The sequence below is a fragment of the Canis lupus genome, chromosome 15, assembly GCF_048164855.1.
Source record: "Canis lupus baileyi chromosome 15, mCanLup2.hap1, whole genome shotgun sequence".
Taxonomy (NCBI): domain Eukaryota; kingdom Metazoa; phylum Chordata; class Mammalia; order Carnivora; family Canidae; genus Canis; species Canis lupus.
In genome coordinates, this window is record NC_132852.1 from 48,980,611 (window position 1) to 49,006,288 (window position 25,678).

Consider the following 25,678-nt stretch of genomic DNA (forward strand, 5'->3'; position numbering starts at 1 on the left):
GCAATGATATTAGTTCTAGTGAGAGATGACAATGGGACATATAAATGTGACCTGGGTGCTGACTATAGAGAAGAAAATAATAAGATGGTTATAAAGTATATTTTAAATTAGAACGGTCATGGGTTAGATGTAGAAACAGATATGGCTGCCTGGTTTCAGTCATAAGCAAATGGATGGATACAGGTAGATACAAATGTTGGGGTGAGAAACAGATAATAACATAATGAATCACTGACCACCTTTGTAAGGAGATGGGGATTAGGAAGGAGATGATAGAAAAAAAATTAAGTACATTGTTTGAGTTTAATCAGGTTCATTTTGGTGATCATCCCATATTTTATACATGTTGTCCATATTGTCCCAGAAGGCTCTGAAAGAGTGCCTGACTCTCACAGTTTTGCACGGAATGAACAACGGGCTTGGTACTTCAGGCACGGAAAGCTTGTGAGATGGTGTGTAATATGCATCATCCTGAGTATCTCTTTTCATCCTCACACCAGTAAATGTAGAGTCCGTCTTCCTCAGTTCTCGTCTTCAGGGTCTCGGCTTGGAAAAATCTCCACCTGCTCCTCCTTTATTTTGACTGTTGGTTGTGATTTTTTTGTTTTGTTTTGTTTTGTTTTTTGAGTCTGGGTAGACCAGATGGGACCAGGTGAGGAGAAGGATTTGGCCTACAGCAAAGCTTGGGAAGGAATGTAAATATCTGTAAATATCACGAGCCCTGAGAGAACAGAGCCCACAGCGGAATGTCCGTGTGAATGAATCACCGACACGGCAAGCCTGGGCACAGGACAAGGGTAGGTATTCTAGGGGTCCAAACTTGGCAGGGGACACAATGAGAAACGGGGAAAGCATGCAGCTGCGAAAGGTGTCCCCACAACAGGACAGCCACAGGCGGAGGTGGTATTCAAGAGTTCAGATAATGGTTGGCACCTCATTGTTTTGGAGAAACACACTGAGAACGCAGTTTGGGAAGCTAGGATTGTTAAGAGGCCCATGTGATGGAACAATCAGAATATCCTCGCAGAGCAGTTTCATCACTAGTGTTCAGTGCCCTTCTTGAATTCCTGGGTGAGACCAACAGGTGTGCACCAGATGAAGCCGAGCCAAGCCCGAGGCCGTGACGTGTACAGACTGTCGATTATGGTATAGAGTGATTCCTCCGGTGAGCCTTCACTCACATCTACTCCTGGGTCGAGCAGTTTCTTGTTGCCTCTGCTGCATTGTTAAGTTTGACACCGCATGGACTGGTGGTCTCATCATCGTCTTTTAGAGTTCGAAGACTCAGCCAAATGAATAGGTAACATCCTACTTGCTCTTCTCTTACTTTTAATCATAGAAGTTGCCTAAAAGGGTGACTAATGTATTCAAGGCCTTGAAGAGTCATTAGTGAGAAATTGAAACAAATGTGAAGATCCAGAAAGACCGTACATTTCCGCTTCAAATTCCGCATGTCTGTTTCTCATTGACTTTGGTGCTATCAAATCACAATGACTGAGGCTCCCCGGAACCATTGAGAAAAGTATCACGTGTCATCTAAGCTGGGACATATTTAAAGCACTGCATTATCACTTTGCTAAATAAGATAAGATCTTTTTTTGTTTCACATCTGAAGCTAGATGTGGTCAGATTCTTCTACAAATTCCAAAGAACATTGCCGAATACCAGATACCATGAGCCCGTTTCAAAGCCAAGAGTGAATGATGTCTGGAATTTATGTCCCTGCCAGTTTCACACATCTTGGAACGATATAGTTCCTAACAACATAGAGATTAGCTGTCACAGTCTTTAACTGGCAGTTTGGTACAAAAGGACCATGGTTTTTGTCAAGTTTAATCTGATCGGTAGTGAACTGGAAGAGAGGCTAGGCACAAGTTGGTGGAAACAGGCTTTTAATGGGATGCACTCTCCGGCAAGGTTCCATGGCCCGCAGGGGAGGGAGAGAGCAAGAGAGCGGGGAAGTTGTGGGTCTGGGAAGTCACACCAAAGCAAACTGTAGGGGGGTCTATAAAGAGTTTTTTGGGGGAGGCAGATGGGGGCAGGGCAGCATTCTGATTAGGGCAAGGGTTACAGGTCTTTGTGTGCTAAGTTAAGGTAGGACGGCAAGGTTACTGGCCTGGGGTCGGCCGTTTTGAGGTCCCCAGTCTTGCCAGCCCCACAGTTTTTCCACATACCCCCATACCATTTCCAGTATCTTGGCCTTGTGTGTGTGGTGGGTATATTGTCAACACGTTTTACTGTTGGTCAGACATGTCTTCTAAGGTAGCTACACATGTGTTTAGTGTAATTGTATTACAGGTGTTTTGTGCTAGGGGTACAAAATAATATTAAAATTAAGCAAAAAGAGGGGCATCTGGGTGGCTCAGTCGGTTAAGTTTCCAACTCTTGATCTCAGCTCAAGTCTTGATTTCAGGATCACAAGTTCAAGCGCCGTGTTGGGCTCCACACTGGGTGTGGAGCCTACTTAAAAAAAGAATAAGCAAAAGCAAAGTTAAGGCACAGGAAAATAAGTTATAAGATAAGATAAAACTAGGAATGGGGAAAGCGCAAAATGTAATACCCTGGAGTCCAATACTCTTGGCTGTAGCTTTTTCTGGAAGCCAATAAGAATATGAGAGCATAATCAGTTGTATTATTTCTAAATATCTCCTTAGTGTTTATAAAATACATAAATACTTATAAGATATCTATCAAGTGTTTATAAGATAAAAACGATAGTAACTCAGGTCAGGCCTACCCTACTTATTCCCAGTACTTTGTTAGGAGGGACAATTTTTCCCTTAGGTCCTTATTGACAGGGTACTGCAAAATGCACTAAATAATATTCTTAACAAACCTCCACAACAATCACATTCACAAGAAGCCTAAGAACTAGGCTCTTTCCCCCAGGGCCCATTTCAAACTCTTTTCCATGCCTCAGGCAAAGCCATCTTGTAAAACTAAAATCTGCTGATGTTGCCCTGGTGCTTAAATTCTGCAAGTGGTTTTCCAGTGCTTTTGGAATAAAAATCAGACGAGATCGGGCGCGTTCAGGGTGTTATGGCTGTAGACTTTGGGAATAAAAATCAAAGTCCATAAGGTTACAATCAGGGTCCTACATATTCTGGCCCCAGAATGCTCTCTAAACTGCACCTCAATTGAGTACATTAAAGTCATGTTCCTCCTTTATGGGCCCTGTGAGACCCAGTTATCTCTGCTGCAGGACAGTTATCTCACTTTGTAACTCTAATTCATTCATGTGATTTTTTTTTCTTTCAAGATTTGATTTGAATCCAAGATCATTACCAATTAGTGTAGTATTAGTTTCAGGGGTAGAATTTAGTGATTTGTCACTTGCATAGAACACCCAGAGTGTTCACTACATGATGTGCCCTTCTTAATGCCCATCACTCATTTACCCCACCCCACCTCTGCACCTCCCCTGAGCAACTCTGTTTGTTCCCTAGAGTTAAGAGTCTCTTGCGGTGTGCCTCCCTGTCTGTGATTTCTTGATCAATGTCTGGCTCTTCAGGAGACTGGGTTCCTTGTTTGGTTTTGTTAATAATCATTTTCCCTGTGCCAACCATATTTCTGGCTCAATAAAAATGTGAATGAATCATGGATGGATGGATGGATAAACAAAAGTAATGAGTTTTTTATTCTTCAGATCCAAGAATCTGATCTGATTCTTGTGATTGACAAGAATTGTGACAAGAATTCTTGTGATTGACATCACATAGGTGGTTTTTGTTGTGCCTAAGATTTCATATCCGAGAAACCACCAAGGAGCCGACACCGATGCAAACACACGAGAGTTTATTTGGAAGCTCGAGCTTAGGTCCAAGTATACCCTACAGCAGAGCAAGGACTTGGACCCCCAATGGGGGTTTCAGCTTAGTTTTATGGGCTGGTCTAGGGGACCTCCAGAAGGGGTGGAGGAATTTTTCAAGTTCTTTTTACGTTCTGATATGGGGCTTTCAAAGGCATTGAGCTCTGTTCTCATTCTAATATGGGGCTTTCTAGGGCGTTAAGCTGTAAACTGTTTTTTTTGTTTGTTTGTTTGTTTGTTTTGTTTTTGCTTTCCCTGTAACTGAAGTAAGGTAAATTTCAGCTCTTATTCACAGGGGCCTGGGATGCCCGGACTTGTGCTAATGCTGAACTTAAAGTGGAATGGCATTAATTTTCTTGGCATCCACAGTTATCTGTAAGGATTAGAACTTAAAGCAATTTTAGGAGCTAACAGAAAATTCTAGGTAGGCTGCTTCTATGTAGGGCTGCAACTAGTATGAGACCAATGTCTATAGATCAGAATAGCTGGCAGGAAGAAAAGCTAGTCATTAGTGGGCAAGAGCCAGAGCAAACCAGTCCATGGAACTGAAATTATTATTATTATTATTTTTTTTTGAACTGAAATTAAAATAGCATAAACTGTCTGACTCTGACTGGGAGCTGAGGTAGAGTCAATTATTTGCTTATGGATTTTTTTTTTAAGGATAGATTTTAAAACCAGTAGAAAAGAATGAAATACGTATCTGTCAGTCAATCCTCTGAAAGTATTTTGTTCACAAACAAAATGTTAATAGGTGCTGAGCAACTGTCAATTTAGAATATAATCTCTAACATGTTTTAAGTGTATTAACAAAACATTACAATGTTTTAACATGTGTTAAACATTAAATGTGAGGTTTTGATTGTCACTTCACTTGGGTGATTCTCTATGAATCTCAATTGAGTCATTGAAAAATTTCACTATGTGAAGACACTTTGATTTAACTGTCCCTCCTGTAATATGGGGGTGGGGGTCAAGATTTCCTGAAAAGGATTCTAGAAGGTTGTTTCCAAAGCAGGGCTCATTATTTCAGCGGATAACATGTAAAGGGAAATAATAAGTTGTAATTATATAAATGACGGATGTCCCCTTCTAGCTGTATTGGTACAATTCCTTTCAGAAGTAGGATTTTATCAGGTGAATAACCTCAGCTCATGTTAAGAGAAGTTTGTATTATGGTGATCTAAGGGCAAATTCAACCTGAAAAAAATGTAGTGTTCCAAGTTTGGTTTCAACCTCCAAGTGCCCTTTCCTGGAAATCTCACCAACTTTTCTCAACTGTTTAACACTTGCCACTCTTGGTGGCTTTAGAAAAGTCCAAAAACAATTGAACTCATTTCCAGTTAACTAAAAAAGTCAAGGGAAGGTTCAAAAAAAAAAAAAAAAAAAAGGAGGAGGAGGAGGAGAAGAAGAAGAAGGAGAAGGAGAAGAAAAGAGGAAGAGGGTACTTCATGTATTTCACACAGTGGGGATTTGATTAAAGAATTCTGGGTTGAGTGTAACTGACATGTTGTATAGTAAAGATGTCTCTTAGCAGTGGAAACTTAATAGATTTAGCGAAATGGTAATACCTTCCACAGCCTAGATTGCTTACTGAGGCAGGACCACATAAAGTGATGTTGGAGGGAGGAATTTATTTAAAAACTGTAGCTTTGTCCTGGATCACCGAGTTTCCACATGGTCTTGCAAAAAACGAGGGGAAAAATTATTTTGTATAACTATAAACTTTCTGACCCGTGATGAAGTATAGAGAAGGCATAAAAATGAAAGATGAAAATAGAAGGGAATCAAAAAATCACTGGGATGAAGTCACTTTTGCTGGGAACTATGAAAGGAAGCACACACACTTCCAGTGTGCTTCTTGCTGTTTTGTTCATAAACAGCAGAACCACTTTAAGAAAAATGTGTCTCTGTTATCTTCCTGCGGCTTCTCTGTACTTTCTGCATCCCATCTCTGTCCATATCGCTGAGAATTGGGGTGATGCTCCCTTGGACCAATGGATGGTGAGTAGGGAAGGAAGCTCAGAAGTGAGCATAATCCCTCTGCTCTATAACTGCCATCTGTGTGTCAGAAACAGCATGGTTTGGGATTTTTTTGCTACCTGAAGGTGATTAGCTAGCTTGTTCCTGTTTCACAGATGCCAGCAGAAGACACAAGACTTCTGGGTCAGTGGCCTAAGACTTGGTTACCCATGGCAGAAGCATCCAGAGCTTCAGGTCGGTTCATGTTGGTTCTCATGCCTACCTCATTCCACAGGAACATTGCAAAGACCTCAGCATGCAGCCTGCACACTCATGAGTGTGTTCCCAGAGAGGAAAACTGAGTTTTAGAGCAAGAGAAGATGGGCCAGCTCTGTGCTTAGGAGGAAACGTCTCCTCATCCCTCAAAGTTGCTCAGGACAAATACAATCCTGAGGGGTGGTCCCAGATAGAGTGTGGTCAGGACTTTGGTAGATACAAGGAGTACATTTAGGGACACTTGTGGCCAATGGCAGGTTGCCTCTCCCAACGCTGGGACAAAGACCCAGTCCTGCCACTCATACGTCTCAGCTGCTCTTCAGGTTACACACCTCAGGCCCTAAATCCATAGGGCCTGGGTGTAAACCCCAGTTTTACCAGTTATTACCTTCAAACAAGTTATTTAACCACTTTGTGTCTTGGTTTCCCATCAATGATTAGGACAATAATGAAGCCACTTGCTAGGATTAAATGAGTTAACACACATATTGCACTTAGAACAGGTCCTAGTCCGCAGTAAGTAGTATTTCTGTTTCAATATGTATTTTGCTTCTAACTTTCCAGTTACCTTTTGGATAATTTCATATTATTTCATTCTAATTCCTCATCCAGGATTTCATGAGAAAATTAAGCCCTAATGCCACCACAGCTGCATCAAAAGCAATGACTTAACTTCTCCCCTATGCTTCTAGGATGCTAGCTATCAACCCTCCTTCGAAGAATTGAGAAAATGATGACTTGAATTAGGTTCCATGGTCTATCCTTCAGATTGGAATCCCAGGGTTAAAATTTAATTTTTGAGGTCCCTGGGTAGCTCAGTGGGTTGAGCAACCGACTCTTGGTTTCTGCTTGGGTCACAATTTTGGAGTCCTGGGATCAAGTCCCAAATCAGGCTCTGAGCTCAGTGGGATGGCTGCTTAAGGTTCTCCCTCTCCTTCTCCCTCTGCCCCTCCTCCTCCTGCTCATGTTCTCTTTTTTTTTTTTCTGTCTCTCTAAAAAATAAATAAAATAAATCTTTTGAGAAAACAAGCTATTTTTTTTCTTTTTTGCCCTTAATGGACAGACCTCACTGTAGGCTAGCCCGTAGGGGCCATAACTCTTCTAGTCAGTGGCGCTCCTTCGATCAGGGAACAATCTAGTGCTCTTGGCCTCTGCAGCCTGTCCCATTCATCACTGTGTGGCTGGGCCTACTACCACCAAGTCTGACACCAGTCGATACAGCAAAATGATTTATTTAATCAATCAATGAAGGGTGTAGCCAGGACCAGCATCGATAGCTTATCCCCCTTCCCCAACTCTATCTTTTTCTTGAATTTGACTCCTAGTATGAATGACTTTAAGGGGCAGTTCTTTTATCTCTTCCGCTTAGTTCTATAAGAAGTAAACTGGAAGATGCGGTACATTATCTGCAGATAAATACACTTCCCAAGACCATGTCTTTTAGAATACTCTCAGCTAACTTTTGCAACAAGGCTAACAGAAGATAGTTTATACATAGCCATGAGATTTTGGAAAATATGCTCCAGGCACATTGCTTTCTGGTAATAAAGATTAGAAAATCTAGGAAAGCAGAGCGTTGACAGATCCTAGATGGTTTCCTTCCAAAATCCTGTATCTCACATAGACTTTCAGGAAATCCTGGATCACATTCAGCGCAGATCTGGAGGTTCTGATACGAGACCCATATACTTCAAATATCAGGCTGTCAGAAGACAGAATGCCATTCCATTGCACAGGTTTTGGCACTTGACAAATTATTGGTCCTGGAAACCATCCCACTTCAATCTGAGATTGGCCACAAGCTGTCGGAAAACAGAAGTAGTTCCCCAAAAAAGATCTTTTTAAGATATTTGGACTCAGATAAATTCCAGTTGAGACCCCAGGATTCTGACTATATTGATTTCATCTTGAAAAATTTTAGGACATTTTATTCTATGTCAACGATAATTCTTGCAGATAATGCACTTAAATTCCAAAGCAAATCAATATCGAAAAATTCTTAGAGAGCATTTCTGAGCTCAGGGCTGAGCTAGTAGGTGTATGGGAAGCTCAGATATATTTGATCTGCCTTCAAGGAGCTTACCTTCAAGAAGGCTTCCCCTCATACCCACCCACACCTGTTCCCTCCCACCATTTGGCTAGAACTTCCACCCTTTCCTAGAGAAGGTTTACCTTGATTATAGATCAAATTCTAAAAAGAAGGCAAACTCACTCAGCAAAACTAACTAATCACATGTTTCAAAATAACCAAGTGAATTCCTCCTTCAAATCATTTTGGAATTTTATTGGATTCCTACCTAATTTAGCCGTAAACCCAAACTCCATTTCTTCATTACATTTCTGAAATTCATTACAGTAATTGCATGATCTTTCCTGCAGGTTAGTTTTATTTCTCCAACTCCCTGTGTAGTCCAAAACTGTTTTGGCTTTCTTTTTCTCGTCTCTTAAATTTGTATATATTGCAAACTAAAACTGCACTGCTGTTAAACTGGACTTTACTTTCTCCTACCTGGGAATGTCTCCTGACCAAAAGCCATTGTTCTATAGCAGTATGCTTATATATAATTTCCCCAACTACTAGATCCATTAAATATAAACTTCATTTTTAAGTTTCATGACCCAAGGAAATGAAATGCATTCCCCAAAGCTCTCATGATCTTGCAGTAAAGGAAAAGAAACCAGACTAATTAACTCTTGTTCACAGAAGGCCTCTTCAAACAAACACATGAACAAATAATGTGAGCTTCTGAATGCCGCCGTAGAAATTCCACTGCAGATGTGGTAAATGGCAAGATTTGTCCAAGTTCAGCCGCCACCATTCCTGCTGCCTTTACCATGATCACTGGCTGGGGAGGAGTCAAGAGAAAGATCAGTATTGTTACAGTATTTGTTGAGAGCTTCCCAGCAGCTATTTATTTCCTCCCCCCCCCTTAATAGATTCTTTTTAAAATAATTTTTTTTTGTTTTTCCTGACTTTAACACACAATGTTAAATTAGTTCCAGGTGTGCCACATAGTGATTTGACAACTCTATACATTATGCTGTGCTCACCATAAATGTAGCTCCTGTCACCATATGCACTGTTACAGTATCATTGACTATATTCCTTATGTCTTTTATTCCCTGATTTATTTACTCTGTAACTGGAAGCCTGTACCTCCTCCTCCCCTTCACCCATTTTGATCATCACTTCACTGCCTTCTGACAGCCATCAGTTTGTTCTATTTATAGGCCCAATTCTGCTTTATGTTGTTTTTTTCCTTTGTTTTTGTAGATTCCACATATGACTGAAATCATGATTATCTGTCCTTCTCAGTCTGACTTCTTTCACTTAGCACAACACCCTCCAGGTCCATCCATGTTGTTGCAAATGGCACAACCTCATCGTTTTTCCATGCTGCAAAATATTCTGCTATGCACACCCCGCCATGTGTATGTGGCCACATGTACGCAGGTATGTAGTATGTGTATGCCGTATCTTCCTCCTCCATTCGTCTATCAGTGGACTCTGGTTGCTTCCGTATCTTGACCATCGTAAATAATGCTGCAATAAACATAGGATGCACGTATCTTTTTGAATTCGTGTTTTCATTTTCTTGGGGTCAATACCCAGCCCAGAAGCTCACTTTTATGCACAACTCCACTACCAATTATGAAAACATGGAGAAGGCAATCTGCATTGCATGCCCTTATCTTCCTTTCTTCTATAATGTTAGAAACACTTGATCAAGGCTAAAATTCCATCATTATTCACCTAAGGGAATTTAAACCTACAACGGTTGTAAATTGTCCGGGATTAAAACTAGCAGACTTGTGTGGATTAAAATGCATTTGTTACACTAATACAAAAAGGTATGATGTACATTCACCAGTTTGTTTTTCCTGATTTTAAGTATGGTGAACGTGGGGTACCCGGATGGCTCAGTGGTGGAGGTCGTGATCCCACAATTCCAGGATCGATTCCCACATCGGGTCCCTGCAGGGAGCCTGCTTCTCTCTCTGCCTGTGTTTCTACCTGTCTCTGTGTGTCTCTCATGAATGAATGAATGAATGAATGAATGAATGAATCTTTTTAAAAAATAAATAAATAAGGTGAACTTCAAGTACATTTCCAAATATATATATTTGCCCCTCCTAGAATTTAGTAATTGAGTTAAATTGTCTGACATAAATTCCTCCTTCCTTCCTTCCCTCCTGTTTCCACCTCTCCTTTTTCCTTCTACAAACAGCAAGCTGTGAAAATGTTCTAAGCACTGCATTTATCCCTAGAAATTTGCCAAAAAATTTTAAAAATAAAGGAATAAATAATTTTGCCCTCAAAAAAAGAGGCAGACAACCAAAGTGCTAAGGTTTTCTGCCATAAAAGGTATAGTTGCAATTAATATTCTCTCACACAAATTTTATAGGTTCTTTCGTTCAAAAGGAAATGACACATCAAGTTAGGCACTTTCTTTTTGCTATACATAGTTTTATCAGTTAGTTGTTACTGCAAAAAAATCAATGGGAAAGTAGAAAAGTAATAGAAAACACTCTTTATAGCTGACTTTGCAGAACATTATATCATCATTCGATTAATGCACATAGTTAACATTTAACTGTCTTAAGAGAAATATTTTTCTTCTTTACAGCCCACATTGCTTCCTTCCCTCAAGCTTAATTTAATGCAAAAACTCCCACTGATAGAGTTGTTAATGCTTGAGAATTTTTGTTTCTGTTCACAAAGCATGAGATACATTTCTATGTGTTGTGTACTATATATGTTGAAGCAGCAATAACATTTCTCATAGCCTTTCTCCCCTTTACAGATAGACCCTGGGGTTTCTGGCAGCTGTGCCTGACCTTGCTGGTTAGGAGTCCTGGTGAGGCTCCAGCAGTGTCTGAGGATGAAGCCTGGGTGAGCTCTGTCCTGGGAGGCGGAGGTGTTTGACTCCAGGGATGGATGTTGTGAAGTTCATTTGGAAATGGCTTCCTTGTGCAGGGCCCCACTGTACCTGGCTGTTGATCTTCTCCTAGATGCCCTCTGTGCTGATGTGGTGCTATGGCGCCCCCCCACCAAAGGTCAGAGTGCCCTGCTGAGCTGTGCCGGCCTATCCTTAGTGTGCCTGTCCATGTCCCCACGTGTCTCCTGGTGGCCGCCGTGCTCCCTCGTGATTTTGATTGTGGGGACTTGGGTCCATGTTAGTATGGTAATAGCATCTGAGTTGGAGGGTAGAGTTCATTTTATTCCTTTTTGTTAGAATCCATAGCTTTATTAATGAATTGACTGTGTTTATAGAATCACTGAGATTCTAAAGGGGTCACTTAATTTTTTAAAAATAATCTACCAGCTTTTATGAAGCATGGTATATTCTATAGGGTTTTTCTAAAGGTTTCAGTTCATATGCCTTGCAAATGTCAGTGGCTTGCTATATATAATTTGTCCTAAGACAAGGTGGCTTATTGCAGAATAATACAGTGTTTGGGATTTTAAAGGGAACCTCGACATTAAAAAAAAGTATTTGTGGTACTCAGTATTTAGGAGTTCTTTCTCCATTAATTCAGTAGCCAGTTTTGCCACAGATTTTGCTCTTCTTTTTTTTCCTTTGAGGTATAATTGGTATGTATTCCATAAGTTTAAGATGTACAGCCTTCTAATTTGACATTTGTATATACTACGGAGTGATCGCCACTGTAAGTCTGGTTACCATCTGTTACTGTAGTGACCCCCCTTCACCCATTTCACCCATAGCCCATGCCCCTTCCCTCTGATGACCACATCTGTTCTCTGCATCTTTGAGTTTGGTTTTGTTTTGTCCGTTTTGTTTTCTAGATTCCGCAGATGAGTGAAATCATATGGTATTTTTCTTCTTCTGTCTCATGTATTGCACCCTCCAAGTCCATTCTCCTGGTCACAGTTGACTCCTTGTCACAAAGACTTGAGTCTTTTTAATGACTGAGTAGTATTCTGTGCATGTGTGTATATCCATTCATCCATCCATGAACACTTAGATTGCTTTTGTATCTTGGCCAGTGTAAATAATACTGTTGTAAGTTAGGGCTGCATGTATCTTTTTGAATTAGCATTTTGATATCCTTTGGGTAAATACTCAGGAGTGGAATAGCTGGATCAGATGATAGGTTCTAAGACCAGAAGCCAGGAAATGCCTAGAAAACAGGGCAGTAAGCTTCTTGACATTGGTCTTAGCAACATTGTTTTTGGATGGGACTCCAAAGGCAAGGGAAACAAAAGCAAAAATAAACAAATGGGAGTATTATCACGCTAAACTGTTTCTGCACCATGAAGGAAATCATCAACAAAATGAAAATACAGGGCACCTGATTGCCTCAGTTGGTTAAGCATCTGCCTTTGGCTCAGGTCATGGTCCCAGGTCCTGTAATTGAGCCTCCCATTGGGCTCCCTGCTCAGTGGGGGGATGCCCGCTTCTCCCTCTCCTGCTCCTGCTTGTTTTCTCTCTCTCTCTCTCTGTAAAATAAATAAATAAATTATTTTTTTAAAAAACGAAGACAACCTACTAAATGGGAGAAATTATTTGCAAATTATATGTCTAATAAGAGATTAATATACAAAATATATAAAGAACTCCTACAACTCAATAACAGGTATCTTGACTAAAATATGGCCAGAAGACCTGAAAAGACGTTTCTCCAAAGAAGACCTGCAGATGGCCAACAGATACTTGAAAAGATGCTCAACATCACATCAGGGAAATACAAACCAAAACCATAATGAGCCATGACCTCACACCTGATAGAATGGGTGTTATCATAAAGAGAAGAAATAAGTGTTGGTGAGGATACGGAGGAAGGGAAACCCTCTCTGCACTGTTGACAGGAATCAAACTGGTGCAGCCTCTGTGGAGAACAGTATGGAGGTTTGGCAAAGAGATAAAGTAGAACTCGCTCATGTCTTGCCAGTTATTGCTAATTAGTACCTGTATGTGAGAAGAATCGATAGGTGTGGACACTACAAACCCAAGCACTAGTTCTTTTTTCAGTTGTTCTACTTACACAGCTTTGCCATACACTGAATTGCATATGAAAGGAAGAGTTGAGTGGAAGCCTTCAGACCTACTTTGCTTGAGAGTCGAAGTTGACTTCATTTGAGTTTTAATCATAAACATGCAGGATTTTGTATGTGAGGGGACTTTGACCTTAGTGTCATCCATGTCAATTAATAATAATAAAACATACGTTAAAAAGGCATGTGGTTGTCATAGACGCATTATAACAAGTCTTCTACATGAGATGTATCTGTCCAGCCTCCTACCACACACACACACACACGTGGAAGGACATTCCCTATGAGGAATTGGAAACATGGCCATTGTCCGTATGTGAGTGGGCTGTTCTTAACCTCCTGAGCTGACAAATCTAGTCTGTGTACAAATTGTGTTTAGTGTTTTTTTAAATGTGTGTTATTTTCTTTTTGAAAATAATCTTAATTTCCTTACGGTTATTTGTTAATTTTATCCATTCTAGAGAGAGCCTTTGTGCAGTACCGAGTATGCTAGAACTATCATCCAAATAGTGATACATTTTTCTAGACTGAAGAAATCTAGATGTATTTTTGTGTTTTATATCTTTAATACTTGAATGGCTTTAACCAAAATAAATAGCTGTTCACACATGACTGATAGGGTTTTAGTTTTTGTCACCCAGTGAAATAGGCTTGTCGATTGGCCCTAGGTCATCATCAGCTTAAAGAGAGGAAAATGCACTTGTTTTAATATCTATGTGATCAAGATACCAAGCTACATTTTCTTCTCTAGCAGAGATGTGTCACACGAGGTTGTAGCTGTGTTCAGTGTAGTCATGTGGATGGATGCAAAATGAAGAGAAACGTTCCAGTCTGAAGCATTGTCATCTTTTCTCCTAATGAGCCTAAAATTCTAACAAACAACGCACTTTTGGCATCTTTCTTGACAAGCACACTGTATACGCTTGTCAATGGTTAAAAAAATGGATTGAAAAAAATTGATTGAAAAAAAAAATGGATTGACTCCCAAATTGTTTTTAAATTCAGCAGTTTATCTAGTAGGTGACAGATTAAAAATGCACACTCAGAGCTTGTTCTCTGGGTTTGAACGTAATTCTATTTAAACTGTAAGACATGGTGTCTTCATTTTCTGACAGTCCTTGAGACGAAATTTATCTCATTAGTCATTAAGCATCATATTTCTTACATGGCTGCTGTTAATTCGAGGAAGGTCATTTGGGAGGGCTTATTAAGTGGGACAAATGCAGCAAATGCTAAGAAAGTACGGCCGCCAGCAGTTCAGCCAGTTTGACAAGGCCTGCTAGGTGATTGATAACTGCACCAGTTTGAAATCCAGACCTCGAGGAATGGAGTGGTAACCAGGTGCGAGAAGAAGCAATTGCCAACATATGCCTGCTCGTAGGCAGGGAAGACATAGATTACAGTGCAGGGAGTGTCAGGAGGCTTTTTTTATCATGAATTCTGCCTCTTACTCACCTGTTATTTTTAGAACATTGCATCTGTTTGTCAAAAAGAAATGAAAGCTGAATAGGTTCAGTCTACGTGGCCTTCAAGGGGCTCCAGAACTAAAAGCTCTCTGATACATGAAGTGACGCTGTTTTATATTAACCATAATCTAAAAGTACAGAATTGGTTTGCTTGTCGTAAAAATAACAGCCGTTTGCTCTGGCTGACATTGTTGCCAAATTGCAAGTTAGTGGCAACATAGATCTAAGCCTACTTGTCTGTGACCTGCCTCACGTTGGCAACCAATGAATGGTACCGGTGAGTAGATGATAAACTCCAGCAGATGACAGGCTGTCGACAGAGAGACTGAAGCAGAAGATCAGGAAATCTTATAATGTGACACATCTGGTACAGAATCGTGTGCAGGCTGGCCCGCTGCCGGATTGTACTGTGGAGTGTAGGAATGCTCTCTGGGTCATATCAACATGTTAATAAAGGGAAAGTTTTCTTTTCCAATCGAGAGGGGTGACCTTATATTAATTGGCAGGAATTTTGAGCAATTTTATTTTTTATTTATTTTTTTTTTTTTATGATAGTCACACAGAGAGAGAGAGAGAGGGGCAGAGACACAGGCAGAGGGAGAAGCAGGCTCCATGCACCGGGAGCCTGACGTGGGATTCGATTCCGGGTCCCCAGGATCGCGCCCTGGGCCAAAGACAGGCGCTAAACCGCTGCGCCACCCAGGGATCCCAATTTTGAGCAATTTTAAGAATTTTTCAAAAGTTCTTTCATATTACTAAAGGCTCAGGTTTCACAAAACAAGCCAGTGGCTAGTTTAAAAGCCCAGGCTGCTACCCCACAATTGGCTTCTGTAATGTGTGAAGTGCTTATGAGTTAATTAGTCGCAAGGCATTTTTCTTTATGTTTATTTTTTTTTTAATATTTTATTTATTCATGAGAGAGAGAGAGGCAGTGACACAGGCAGAGGAAGAAGCAGGCTCCATGAGCCCGACCTGGAACTCGATCCCGGGTCTCCAGGATCAGGCCCTGGGCTAAAGGTGGCGCTAAACCGCTGAGCCACCAGGGCTGTCCGGCATGCAGTTTTTATGATCTTGTCATATCTCCCAATACTCCCCATAGGGTACTCTCAAAGTACCTAAAAGTATTTGGGATTCCTAGAATCGACCATGACATTTTACACATTCCTACTCTATACCTGCCACTCCTACTGCCTAGAGAATTCCTATTTATACATCAGGACCCGTTGTGAATATCATCTGCTCTGTGATCTCCTTTGGAATTGTGGTTCCATCCTCTGTGCTCCAGAAATATTTTGAATACAGCTCTAATGCAAAATGTACATCAGGTATTTAATGACTTGTTTATATATCTTCTTTCCCACTCTACTGGGAGAGCCACAAGGTCAAGATAATGTACATCCTCCTGCCTAGAACATGCACAGGTTTAGAAAAGCAGTTCATTAAGTTCCTCAAATTGGAGGAAGGACCGGCTGTGAGATATGTTTCCCCAGGATGCGTGGACAGGAAGCCAAGGGAAGGAAGGAGTTAATAGTTCAACCTTTACAATGTTATGATTGGTAACCTTGGATTTGAATTTCTGTTTAACACAATTGGCCAGTGAGAACGCATTTTCATCACAAATCCTTATTTCCTCCAAATTTTCTAAAAACATCACCCTATCAGTTTGAATCCTGCAGGCTCTTTCTCAGCCAAAAGGAATTTCCCTTTAAACAAAAACTATTCAGACATTTCCAAGATATGAAATGTTTAAAAACCAGGATTTTACACTCAGACAACTAGGAAACTGTTTGTGGATTTTTTTCCCCCAGACTCCTCTTATTTGCCAAGAAGTCTGAAGAGGATTTTTTTTTTTCTGATGTTAAGAAAAATGTTTCCTACCTCTGTGCCTCTCTGTTTTTTCCATTCTTTATATTGTCTGGGTTTTACAGAAGCAAGGTTTTAAGTCAGGAAAGAGAGGCTACAGAATGCAACACAACAGCTGCCAATTGAGCTGTTCCAACTATACAGGCAATCAACTAAATCTTGTTGGTGTGTTAAATCATTTTTTAAAGCTGAAAGGCCTTCAAAGGCAAGAGCATGATACCCAGAATAGAACTATGGGGTTAAAAAAAAAAAACCTTGGTGGCCATGTGATACAAATGCAGTATTTTACAAGTTGGATAAACTGACACCCAGAATGTCAAGTACCTTGTAACACAAGTTTACACATCAAAACGACATGCTCCAAAGAAAAAGTCTCTTCCAAGAGCCATCATTGATACTTCTAACAAGAAGCAGGCATAGGAATTTGGGTGGCTCAGAGTAACCCATCTCTACTCTTAAAAACACCTCAAAGCTCTTCAGTAATGTCAGCACGGTTTGGGTAAATAAATTACTCCAGAATAGAGCAAGTCAAAGGCAGGCAGTTCAACAGGAGGCAATTGCAACTGAGCTTGACAGCAGGTATACACAACGGAGGAAATATATGGTACACGATTCTAAGAAGTTATGTCTGATTTTTGCACTGACCTGCCACCTAGTCCTAGAAAAATTTAGACATACCACCTCAGAACACCACAAAGTGTTTCCCAACCCAAAGAATAAGCACAAGCCCAGCTAAAACACAGCTTGCATCTGACGAGTGACACTGACTCTAGAAACAACTGTGTCCCAGTAATGACCTGTGAGTTTCTCATGGGTCTATACAGCAGGAGAGCTAAGTCAGTAAATAAATGAGATACCCTGAGATAAATGGGGTGCAGTGATAAAAGGAGTTCAAAGTGTCCCCTACTCTTCTCAGAATAATGATCATGAAGATTCAGGATTACCCAGTCATTGCCCTTCCAGAACTAATGAAGGCCCAGAAGAATCTTGGGTTATACCAAACTTTCCATCAATAGGCAAAAAAATAGATACAAAGATCTGAGAACTGGCTGTATTGAAAGTGATAGAGGGGAGCATACAGAAAGAATAGAAGGCCAAGTACCAAACACGCACATTTAGGAGGTAGCAAGGAAGCCAGTGAAAAAGGAAAAGCTGAGCCCCTCAGACTGTCACGGAAGCCGATCACGAATGAGTTATGAGATGACCTTGTAGTCAATGCTGCCAAATTATGTCCATGAGGCCTAGTAGGTCAGGACAGAGAAAAGACTAGGTGTAGTAGTTATAGAGAAGTTGGAGGACCTTCTAGCAACAGTGGGTACCAGAACTGACAGGGTGCAGAAGTAAGTAGAAAGTAAGGAAATGCAGGCAGTAGGTATTGACTACTTATTTCAGAAAAGCTGGCAGTAAACAAAAGGGAAAAAATGTGAGCAAGAAGGAGCAACAGCATCTGGCAAACATGTGTTCAAGGCAGAGACCTGTGTTTACAGCAGAAGGTAGAAGCTGGGGAGGGCAGGAAATGAGGATGTGTGCGAGAAACTAATAACAGGCTCTTGTGCTTCCTGAGTGATGTCAGACTCCTAAGGTCAGAGCATCTCTGCCTCAGAGAGAAGATGTTAAGTCAGGGGAGACGGAGGAAAAGCCTATCTATTATGGGCCAGGCAGTGACATGTGAGGTAACATGGCCCTTGACGTCAAATCTGCCTGACTTTGCCAAAGCTCACCCTTTCCACCATGCTGCCCTCAGCTCCACACTAGTGGAAACCAGGGCTGTTACACAATCACCCACACTCCCACCTCCAAACTAACGAAAAGATCATTGACACCAAATTACCCATGTTGCTTCCACACTAAATTTTCAGATTTCCAGAAGCATTTACAAGAATTTAGAGTTTAAAAAATATATGAACGAAAGAGGTCAGAGCCACCGAACTTAACCATTCTCCGAGAGTGCCTCACTCCACTTCTTTAGGCATCAAGCAATTATTGTGTATCTCTGAGCATCTTGCACTTGGCTAAGTAAGCATCATGAGAATACAGAAAAGCCAAAGTTGTGTCCCCTGTCCTCAAGGAGCTTATGTTTCAGCTAAGCCAATCTATTGATTGCTCTAGGCCTCAGATTCTCAGTACATAAAACAGGCCAATGCCTCCCATGCACCCCGCAGATGACCTATATGTTTCAATTCAGGAAAAATCTAGGTCACTTAGAACTTCATTTGGAAGAGATGGAAAGCATGTGATGAGCAGGGAGGAAGAGGAGGAGGCTCAAGGTTGATCCAAAGATCATGCTTTTCATCATTTTCTTTCAATCTGGACTCTGCAGTGGCAGGGAACATGAACACTCCCCCTCATTCATAAAATTACTCACTTGGACAATTGAGACATTCTATAGCCGTAGGCCCAAAATCCTACCAAATAACCAAGCAACACCTAGGGCCATCTGCCTCGAGAGAGCAGACAGATCAGAGCCATGCCAGGCTGAGGCAGGCAGTTCAGGATGCCAATAGGTACACCTGGGCTTATCACTATTTGAATAGCCACGAGCAACCGAAAAAAAAAACAGAAAAAAAAAAACAAAACAGCTTCCTTGAAAACTGACATTCAGCTTTCCACCTGCAGATCTGAAGTTGTGTGGACCTCCCAACAAAACAAGTCATTCTTGTCTTACATGATAAGCATGATTGTAGGCTTAGTTACCTTTAGCCCTGATATTTGACCCTGATACAGACAGTTCAGATAATATAGTCAATTCTACATTTCCTAGCTAGTGAGTTGGGACACAGCAGCACATCCTCCCTGATCACCTTTGTGTGCATTTCCGAGAGGCCAGTCTTGTCTCTGTGGTCTTCCTTCATTCGGTACTATTAGCACAGGTAAATAACGCTCTTAGAGCTTTGTAAGTGGCACAGTACCTGGTTTGATCTTTTATTTCCAAGGCTAATTACTGTGGATTATAAAACATTTTCCATCTGCTAGCCCACCTCTGTGAGGAAAACAGCCATTGGTCAAACAAACACACTAATGAAAGGACTGCCAACTCAGACTATTTTTCCAATGATCATGCTGAGTGAGCTACCGATAGCTCTTCAAGCCCCAGATGACTAATCTGAGCCAATCATGAAAATCCTGTTCTAGCCATTGGTTTTAAAATGGTTAAATGACCCCATCCTTGTCGATGAAGCTCAAAGAGAAATCAGCTGGCAGACTTCTGAGAAAAGTTTCTTCCATTCTAAAAAAGGACACAGCAAGGCTCAATCTCTCTTTTTCCTCTGAATATTGCCATTTTGAATCAAATACCAGAAACTCATATGGCAATGAGTTGTTTTCTCATTGCATTGAGCCCAAAGATGAAATTTGCACATAGATGGATGGCTGTTAGGACCATAATGACACGGAGGAGTTGCCCAGTCAGTCAAACAAGGAGCTATATACTTACAACGTGACATAATAATTTACTTATTGTATAAGCAATCTGAATCAGGTTTCAGTTACTTACAGCTGCAAAAATTGTAATTTAATTCAATTATTCACCTAGATGCAATACTTCGTTTCTCTTGCAAGACCAGCTTCACGTCAGACTTCCCTGCTTCCATAGAACATTCTTACTTGGGGTCTTTGAAGAAAGAGGGCAAGCACAAAATCCAGTAGTGCCCTCTCAACTTTCAGCAGTATGCCTGAGTCCACCTGCCCCCAACCTGTGTTATCACCATGAGAACAATTTCAGAGACAACAATCTAATAGGTCAAAGAAATTTCACCAAGCCATTGAAAATCCTTTAGATCATAGATATATTAGCAACACATGTACCTGGCTGCTTTATGAATAAGAGCCAAGTATATGGAATAGTAGAAGAATAGTGAGTGCTCCCCCCACTCCCCAAATATTTCTCCCCTACAACTTGGGTATTGCCAGAAGTTCTCCATTTAGAAATCCACCTTTTGGGATCCCTGGGTGGCGCAGCGGTTTGGCGCTTGCCTTTGGCCCAGGGCGCGATCCTGGAGACCCGGGATCGAATCCCACGTCGGGCTCCCGGTGCATGGAGCCTGCTTCTCCCTCTGCCTGTGTCTCTGCCTCTCTGTGACTATGACTATCATAAATAAATTAAAAAAAAAAAAGAAATCCACCTTTTTGAGTGGAAGTAATTACTGTTAAATATAAATGCCCATTTAGGGGTCATGTTAAACTTTACTAATATTTAAATTTTCAGTGTAAGCTCATCAAATCTTTCATGAGAGCAAAATTTAGGAGTTAGAAAGAGAACACTATTACAGTGAGTACTTGAGGCCCAAGAAGGGAGGAAAACATGAAAACAAAGGTCAAGAAAGGTGAAGTGAGAGCCTTGAAGACAAACTATATTTGCTTTGCAATTCGACTAGAACTCATTACTTATCATTCAGTGCGTGAAGATCAGGTGACAAGCAATGATATCCTCAAGCCAGCAGGACCCTGGGTTCCACCTCAGAACCTGGTCAGGGGCCAATAACAGGAGTTGTCCCCAAGGTGGTACATCAGCCCCAAATCTTCAATATCCCATTGGAGTCACATCAGTTGCTGGGCCAGCCAGGAGGAAGGGGAAACCACCAGCCTGTGAGATTAGCCAACTCCATCCCAGAACTCAGTGATAGATGTGGATGCCAGATGGCCTTCACATCTGGACACAGGTTGAACAGCCCCTTAACTCTCTACCTCCCACTGTCTGGTATTGGTCGTTTCACTTGAAGAACCAACCAGATATAAAATTTTAGTGCACAGCCAATAAGTAACCTTACAAGTACTAGATTGATATGAACAGCATTGAAAACAAAACCAAACATCATTATCTTTGCAGACTCCATCATATAGTTTTCTACGAAGATTAAAATCATTGCAAAAATTGAAAAAAAAATCCCAATTTTCCAGATTGTTAAACTGAGATATAAGAAAGTTACCAAGATCAAAAAGTTTATCAGACCCAAACTCACAGTTAATCTTCCACCCGTAGAGCCCCCTTCCACCAAGGATTCTGGCCTCCTCCTCTCTTCACCAAGGCCTCCACTGACTTGGAAAGTGTTGAGCCTTTTTTTTTTTTTTTTTAAGATTTTATTTATTTATTCATGAGAGACACAGAGAGAGGCAGAGACATAGGCAGATGGAGAGGTAGGCTCCCTGTGGGAAACCTGATATGGGACTCAGGACTCAATCCCAGGACCCCAGGATCACGACCTGAGCTGAAGGCAGAGCTCAACCACTGAGCCACCCAGGTGCCTCAGGAAGTGTTGAGCCTTAATGGAGCACCAGATCTCCTCTCCCGCTAGGGAGACTCAAGTTAAAATTACCTCTAGTCCAGTCTTACATGGTGCCTTTAAGCTTTAATTTTACATTTTCTAAATACATTCTGGAGGTAAAAAATAGAACAGTATAAAAGAGGTAGTATATAAATAACTCCCTTACCCCTGCTCCCTCTGTTGACCCCCCCAGTCCCCAGATGACCATGCCAGAAACAATTATTCATTTCTTGAGCGTCCTTCCAAATATAAACTGTGTCTATATTAGTAGATAAAATTTATAGCCTGTTTCCCTCTTTAAATTACAAAATCCCACAACGAATGCCCAGAAATGTAATTTGCACCGAATCTTAGAGGAACACAACATATGTGTTAGAAATGCCCAATATCCGGGCAGGTTTGGGGGAAGGAACAAGGTTTCTCACAATGCTTTCAAACCAGAAAAGAGACACACTCTCATTTTTAGATCTACCATCTTTTCTAGGCCCACTTTTAGCCTATACACACTCTGGATACAACAGCACTCACTGTTTTAAAATAATATGTTGTCAAAAATTAAAAAAAAATGTCATCTGTATGGAAACTTTTAAGATTTTTTATTTATTCATAGAGACAGAGAGAGAGAGAGAGAGGCAGAAACACAGGCAGAGGGAGAAGCAGGCACCATGCAGGGAGCCCGACGTGGGACTGGATCCAGGGTCTCCAAGATCGCACCCTAGGCTTCAGGCAGCGCTAAACCTCTGCGCCACTGGGGCTGCCCGGAAACTATATTTTAAGCTCCAAGAGGAAGCCCAAAGCTCTAAAAACTTGGGATCTAATGAGCAAGTGCATATTCATTCTATCCATGTACTTCATTATTTTGTAAGCTTGGAACCTGTCCCTTCTAAGCCTTTGTCCTTCTGAACCAAGAAGTCTTCTCCCCACTAACCATATGAGAAAAACACTGCTCCAGCTGGTTCACAGAAGGTGCCAGAGAAGGTACAATCGCAGCTTCAGGCGATTTGAACCCTCTACATTTTTAAAATCAGGTAGGTGACAGGTTTGCTAAAACAGGGCATTAGCAATCATGCATGTGGTAACTAAATCCCTATTTAGGCCTGGGGGTCAGACTATTCCACATTTTGGACAAACAGCAATAATAACCAGCTCTGCAATTGGATACCCAACAGAGTTCAAGAAACAGATGGGAAAGTTATCTATTTTCAAATCTCTGCCAGACTCCCCTTAGTTTAGAAGCAATACAATCCAGCCGTCTGTTGCTACTAAATCCAATACCTCTTTCAACACTAATTCATATACATAGTGTGTTGGCAAGGACCCGTAGTAATGATGAGTGGCATTTTATAGGAGTGAGCTGCCCAGAAGAGAGACACATTCCTAAGTGGCAGACATAAAAGTCATTTTAAAAAAATAAAAAAATAGAGGAAAAATAATCACACATCACTGCTTCATCACAGTAACATAGAAAAACTGACCTCTTGGGGGATCCCTGGGTGGCTCAGCGGTTAAGCACCTGCCTGCAGCCCAGGGTGTGATCCTGGAGACCTGGGATTGAGTCCCATTTCGGGCTCCCTGCATGGAGCCTGTGTCTCTGTCTCTGTCTCTCTGTCTCCCTCTCTCTGTCTCTCATGAATAAATAAATAAAATCTTTAAAAAAGAAAAACTGAGCTCTTAATGCCAAAAGGAATGTAAGGTCTCTACCCCTGACACTCTTCATAAAGATCTTAATTAGAGCCAGTCCAAACTGTTCTGTCTGGAGTTAATGTCATAGTCACAGGTAGCATCTTAAATCCTAGTCTGTGATCTCACAAATGCAAGTCACAGGCCGAAAGGGAATGTGTATGCCTGTGCACAATTCATGCCACCAGCTGAAAGACAACCCCAAAGCTGTGGCATTACAGCTGCTGGATGAGATATTTTCATAGTATGTTTAAGAACAAAAGAGAACTGTCTCCCCCCTCCACCCCATGGTTCAAATGCCGCCCATGTCAGTAGAAACACCTGGAGCACCCAATTACCAGAAGATATTTGAGGGCCAATGTGTTCTAAGTCCTGGACTGACAACAGGAAGTTCATCTGGGCCCCCAAACCAAATGCAGCCCAAATGGTCTCCTCGGGGAAAGCCTCAGTGAGTAAAACCCAAATCCCACTACACATCTGGCTTTTGCCCCAGCATGAACTACCACTCCCTCTCCGCCCTACACTCTGCATTTTTCCAACAAGCCATTCTCAGCCATCACAAATGCCTTGGTGGGAATCACAGGGAGGCCCTCATCCCTTTTCCCAAAATAACGTAGACCAGAGGCAAAGGCCAAGGAGGTGGGGCCTGCAGGCCATTTTGCAAAAGTTTCAAATATCCTGGCACTGACCCCCTTAAAAAAAAATCATGAAGGGAAAACAGCCAAGCTTCTCGTTTTCTCATTAGTTCTCTGTCTGTCTCTCACTCATTACTAACTTCTGCATTTTTAAGAAACAAGCAAAAAGTAGATCTCACATAAAATCATATTAACATTGCTGGCTGTTGGAAGCAGGAGTTTATTTTGCAAACTCAATGCCAAACACTTGAACCTGACACCTTTAAAAGAAATGTGCAGTGTTCTGTGACAGTTCAATCCCCAAACGGGTCCCTGAGGCATAAGACGGAACAAAGAACTGGGGAGCCGTTCCACCTCCTCCAAAGCCTTTCTGACATATGCAACTGCCTCAGATTTCCATACTCTGCTGATCTTTCCCCTGAAGAAGAGAGAGGAAGCAGATTTATTGGCTGTCCAGTTAAAGAGACCAAATAACGTAGTCTCTCTCCTACATGTCAAAGAAGCTTTTCCAATACACACACACACACACACACACACACACACGCACACCCGTGCAATTCCTTCCAGAAACATAGAAAAAGTAAAGAGCGAGACTGTGACAGCGAAGGGAAGAAAATGCCACTTTGTTTAGTTCTCCAAACCTTCCCAGGGAACAGCAGCAGACTCAACAGTGGCACCGAATTCTCCACCACCTACCCCTTGGGCTCTCCCCTGCCCCCCAGCAGGGGTGAAACAGGCTCGGGAACAGAGCCTTCCTTGCCAAAGGAACACAAACTGTCACTGCGATCACGGAAGCCCGAAAAGGGCCAGGGGCCCACCCTGGTCTGTCCGGGGGGCAAAAGCACACCTGTCGCTGGGTGTCTGCCCCGGGCATGCCTGCCTCCTCCCCGACACTTCCTCCGCAGCCCCCGCCCCCCGCGCCCTTCAGGTCCTCACCGTGTGGTACATCAGAGCCTCGGTTTCCCCGGGCTCCGACAGCTCGCTCAGCTTGCGGTCCCACTGCAGGACGCTCTGCTCCCCGCTCTCCAGCACCTCCATGCCGGGCGAGGATGCTGCGGCCTGAGCACAGCGGGTGGAGATGCCTCCGCGGTTAGGGTCCCGCGCGGGGTGTGCGCGTGCGCGTGTAGCTTAGGCACCTAGGAAGGAAGCGCGTCCTGTGCTCTATCTACCTGCCGGAGAACCAGCTGCCAGGTGCTCCCGGCCGGTGACCTCGGAACTCTGAGAACTGCCGGGGGAGACAGGCTGTCCAGGGACCCGGCTGAAGGCTGATGGGGCTACAGCAGGGCGCGCATCCAAAACAGAGGCAGATCAGGTCTCACCCCAAGAAAATCCCTTTGCAATAAGCCCACTTCCCACTACCGCCCCAGACGCAAACTTTGAGACTTCCCCAGGGCTCCTCCGCACGGCTCCAGGACCCCAGCTAATGACTCCACCCCCCTCCAGGGCAGTGACCAATCGGATGCTCACCGCGCCCGCCCGACCCAATCAGAAGTCAGGGATCCCGCCCCGTCCCGCCCCGAAAGGCTGGGCAGCGGGAAGGCTCAGCCCAGGCTTTGGAATGTGGGCGGGGAGCGCCTCTGACGTCACCGGGGAACTCCCTCTGCCCCGGCGAGACAGCCGACCAATGGAGTGCTCGGTTGGGGCGTGATGGACAGAGGGCGAGGCCAATGACAAAGGGGCGCCTGCAGGGGCCCAGGGCGGGATCCTGG

General features: G+C 42.4%; 1 protein-coding gene across 6 annotated transcripts; it reads right to left on the reverse strand.

Annotated features, from left to right (window-relative positions):
- Positions 1-284: 284 nt before the first annotated feature.
- LOC140605157 (cyclic AMP-responsive element-binding protein 3-like protein 2) lies at positions 285-25,395 on the reverse strand. Of its 6 annotated transcripts, XM_072777268.1 has the most exons (4): positions 24,906-25,395; positions 12,362-12,509; positions 9,427-9,590; positions 8,310-8,892 (listed from the first exon to the last, which is right to left on the reverse strand). In XM_072777268.1, the coding sequence occupies exons 1-4, from the start codon at positions 25,005-25,007 to the stop codon at positions 8,734-8,736; spliced, it is 573 nt and encodes a 190-aa protein (XP_072633369.1). In that variant the 5' UTR covers positions 25,008-25,395; the 3' UTR covers positions 8,310-8,733. The 6 variants fall into 6 exon arrangements, 2 of the variants coding, with proteins under 2 accessions (XP_072633369.1, XP_072633370.1); XR_012007884.1 differs by lacking the exons at positions 8,310-8,892; positions 9,427-9,590 and adding an exon at positions 285-2,460 and having other exon boundaries at positions 24,906-25,358; XR_012007885.1 differs by lacking the exons at positions 8,310-8,892; positions 9,427-9,590 and adding an exon at positions 1,876-2,463 and having other exon boundaries at positions 24,906-25,358.
- Positions 25,396-25,678: the final 283 nt, after the last annotated feature.

Excerpts from the sequence above, each read along its gene's own strand:
- LOC140605157 (XM_072777268.1), bottom strand. The coding sequence starts at position 25,007 with ATGGAGGTGCTGGAGAGCGGGGAGCAGAGCGTCCTGCAGTGGGACCGC. Across the intron at positions 12,510-24,905 it reads AGGCTCTGATGTACCACACG|AGAGAGAGAGAGAGAAAACA; the intron begins GTGAGGACCTGA and ends TTTATTTTACAG. Across the intron at positions 9,591-12,361 it reads TAACCAACTGAGGCAATCAG|CATTATTTACGATGGTCAAG; the intron begins GTGCCCTGTATT and ends TGTTTATTGCAG.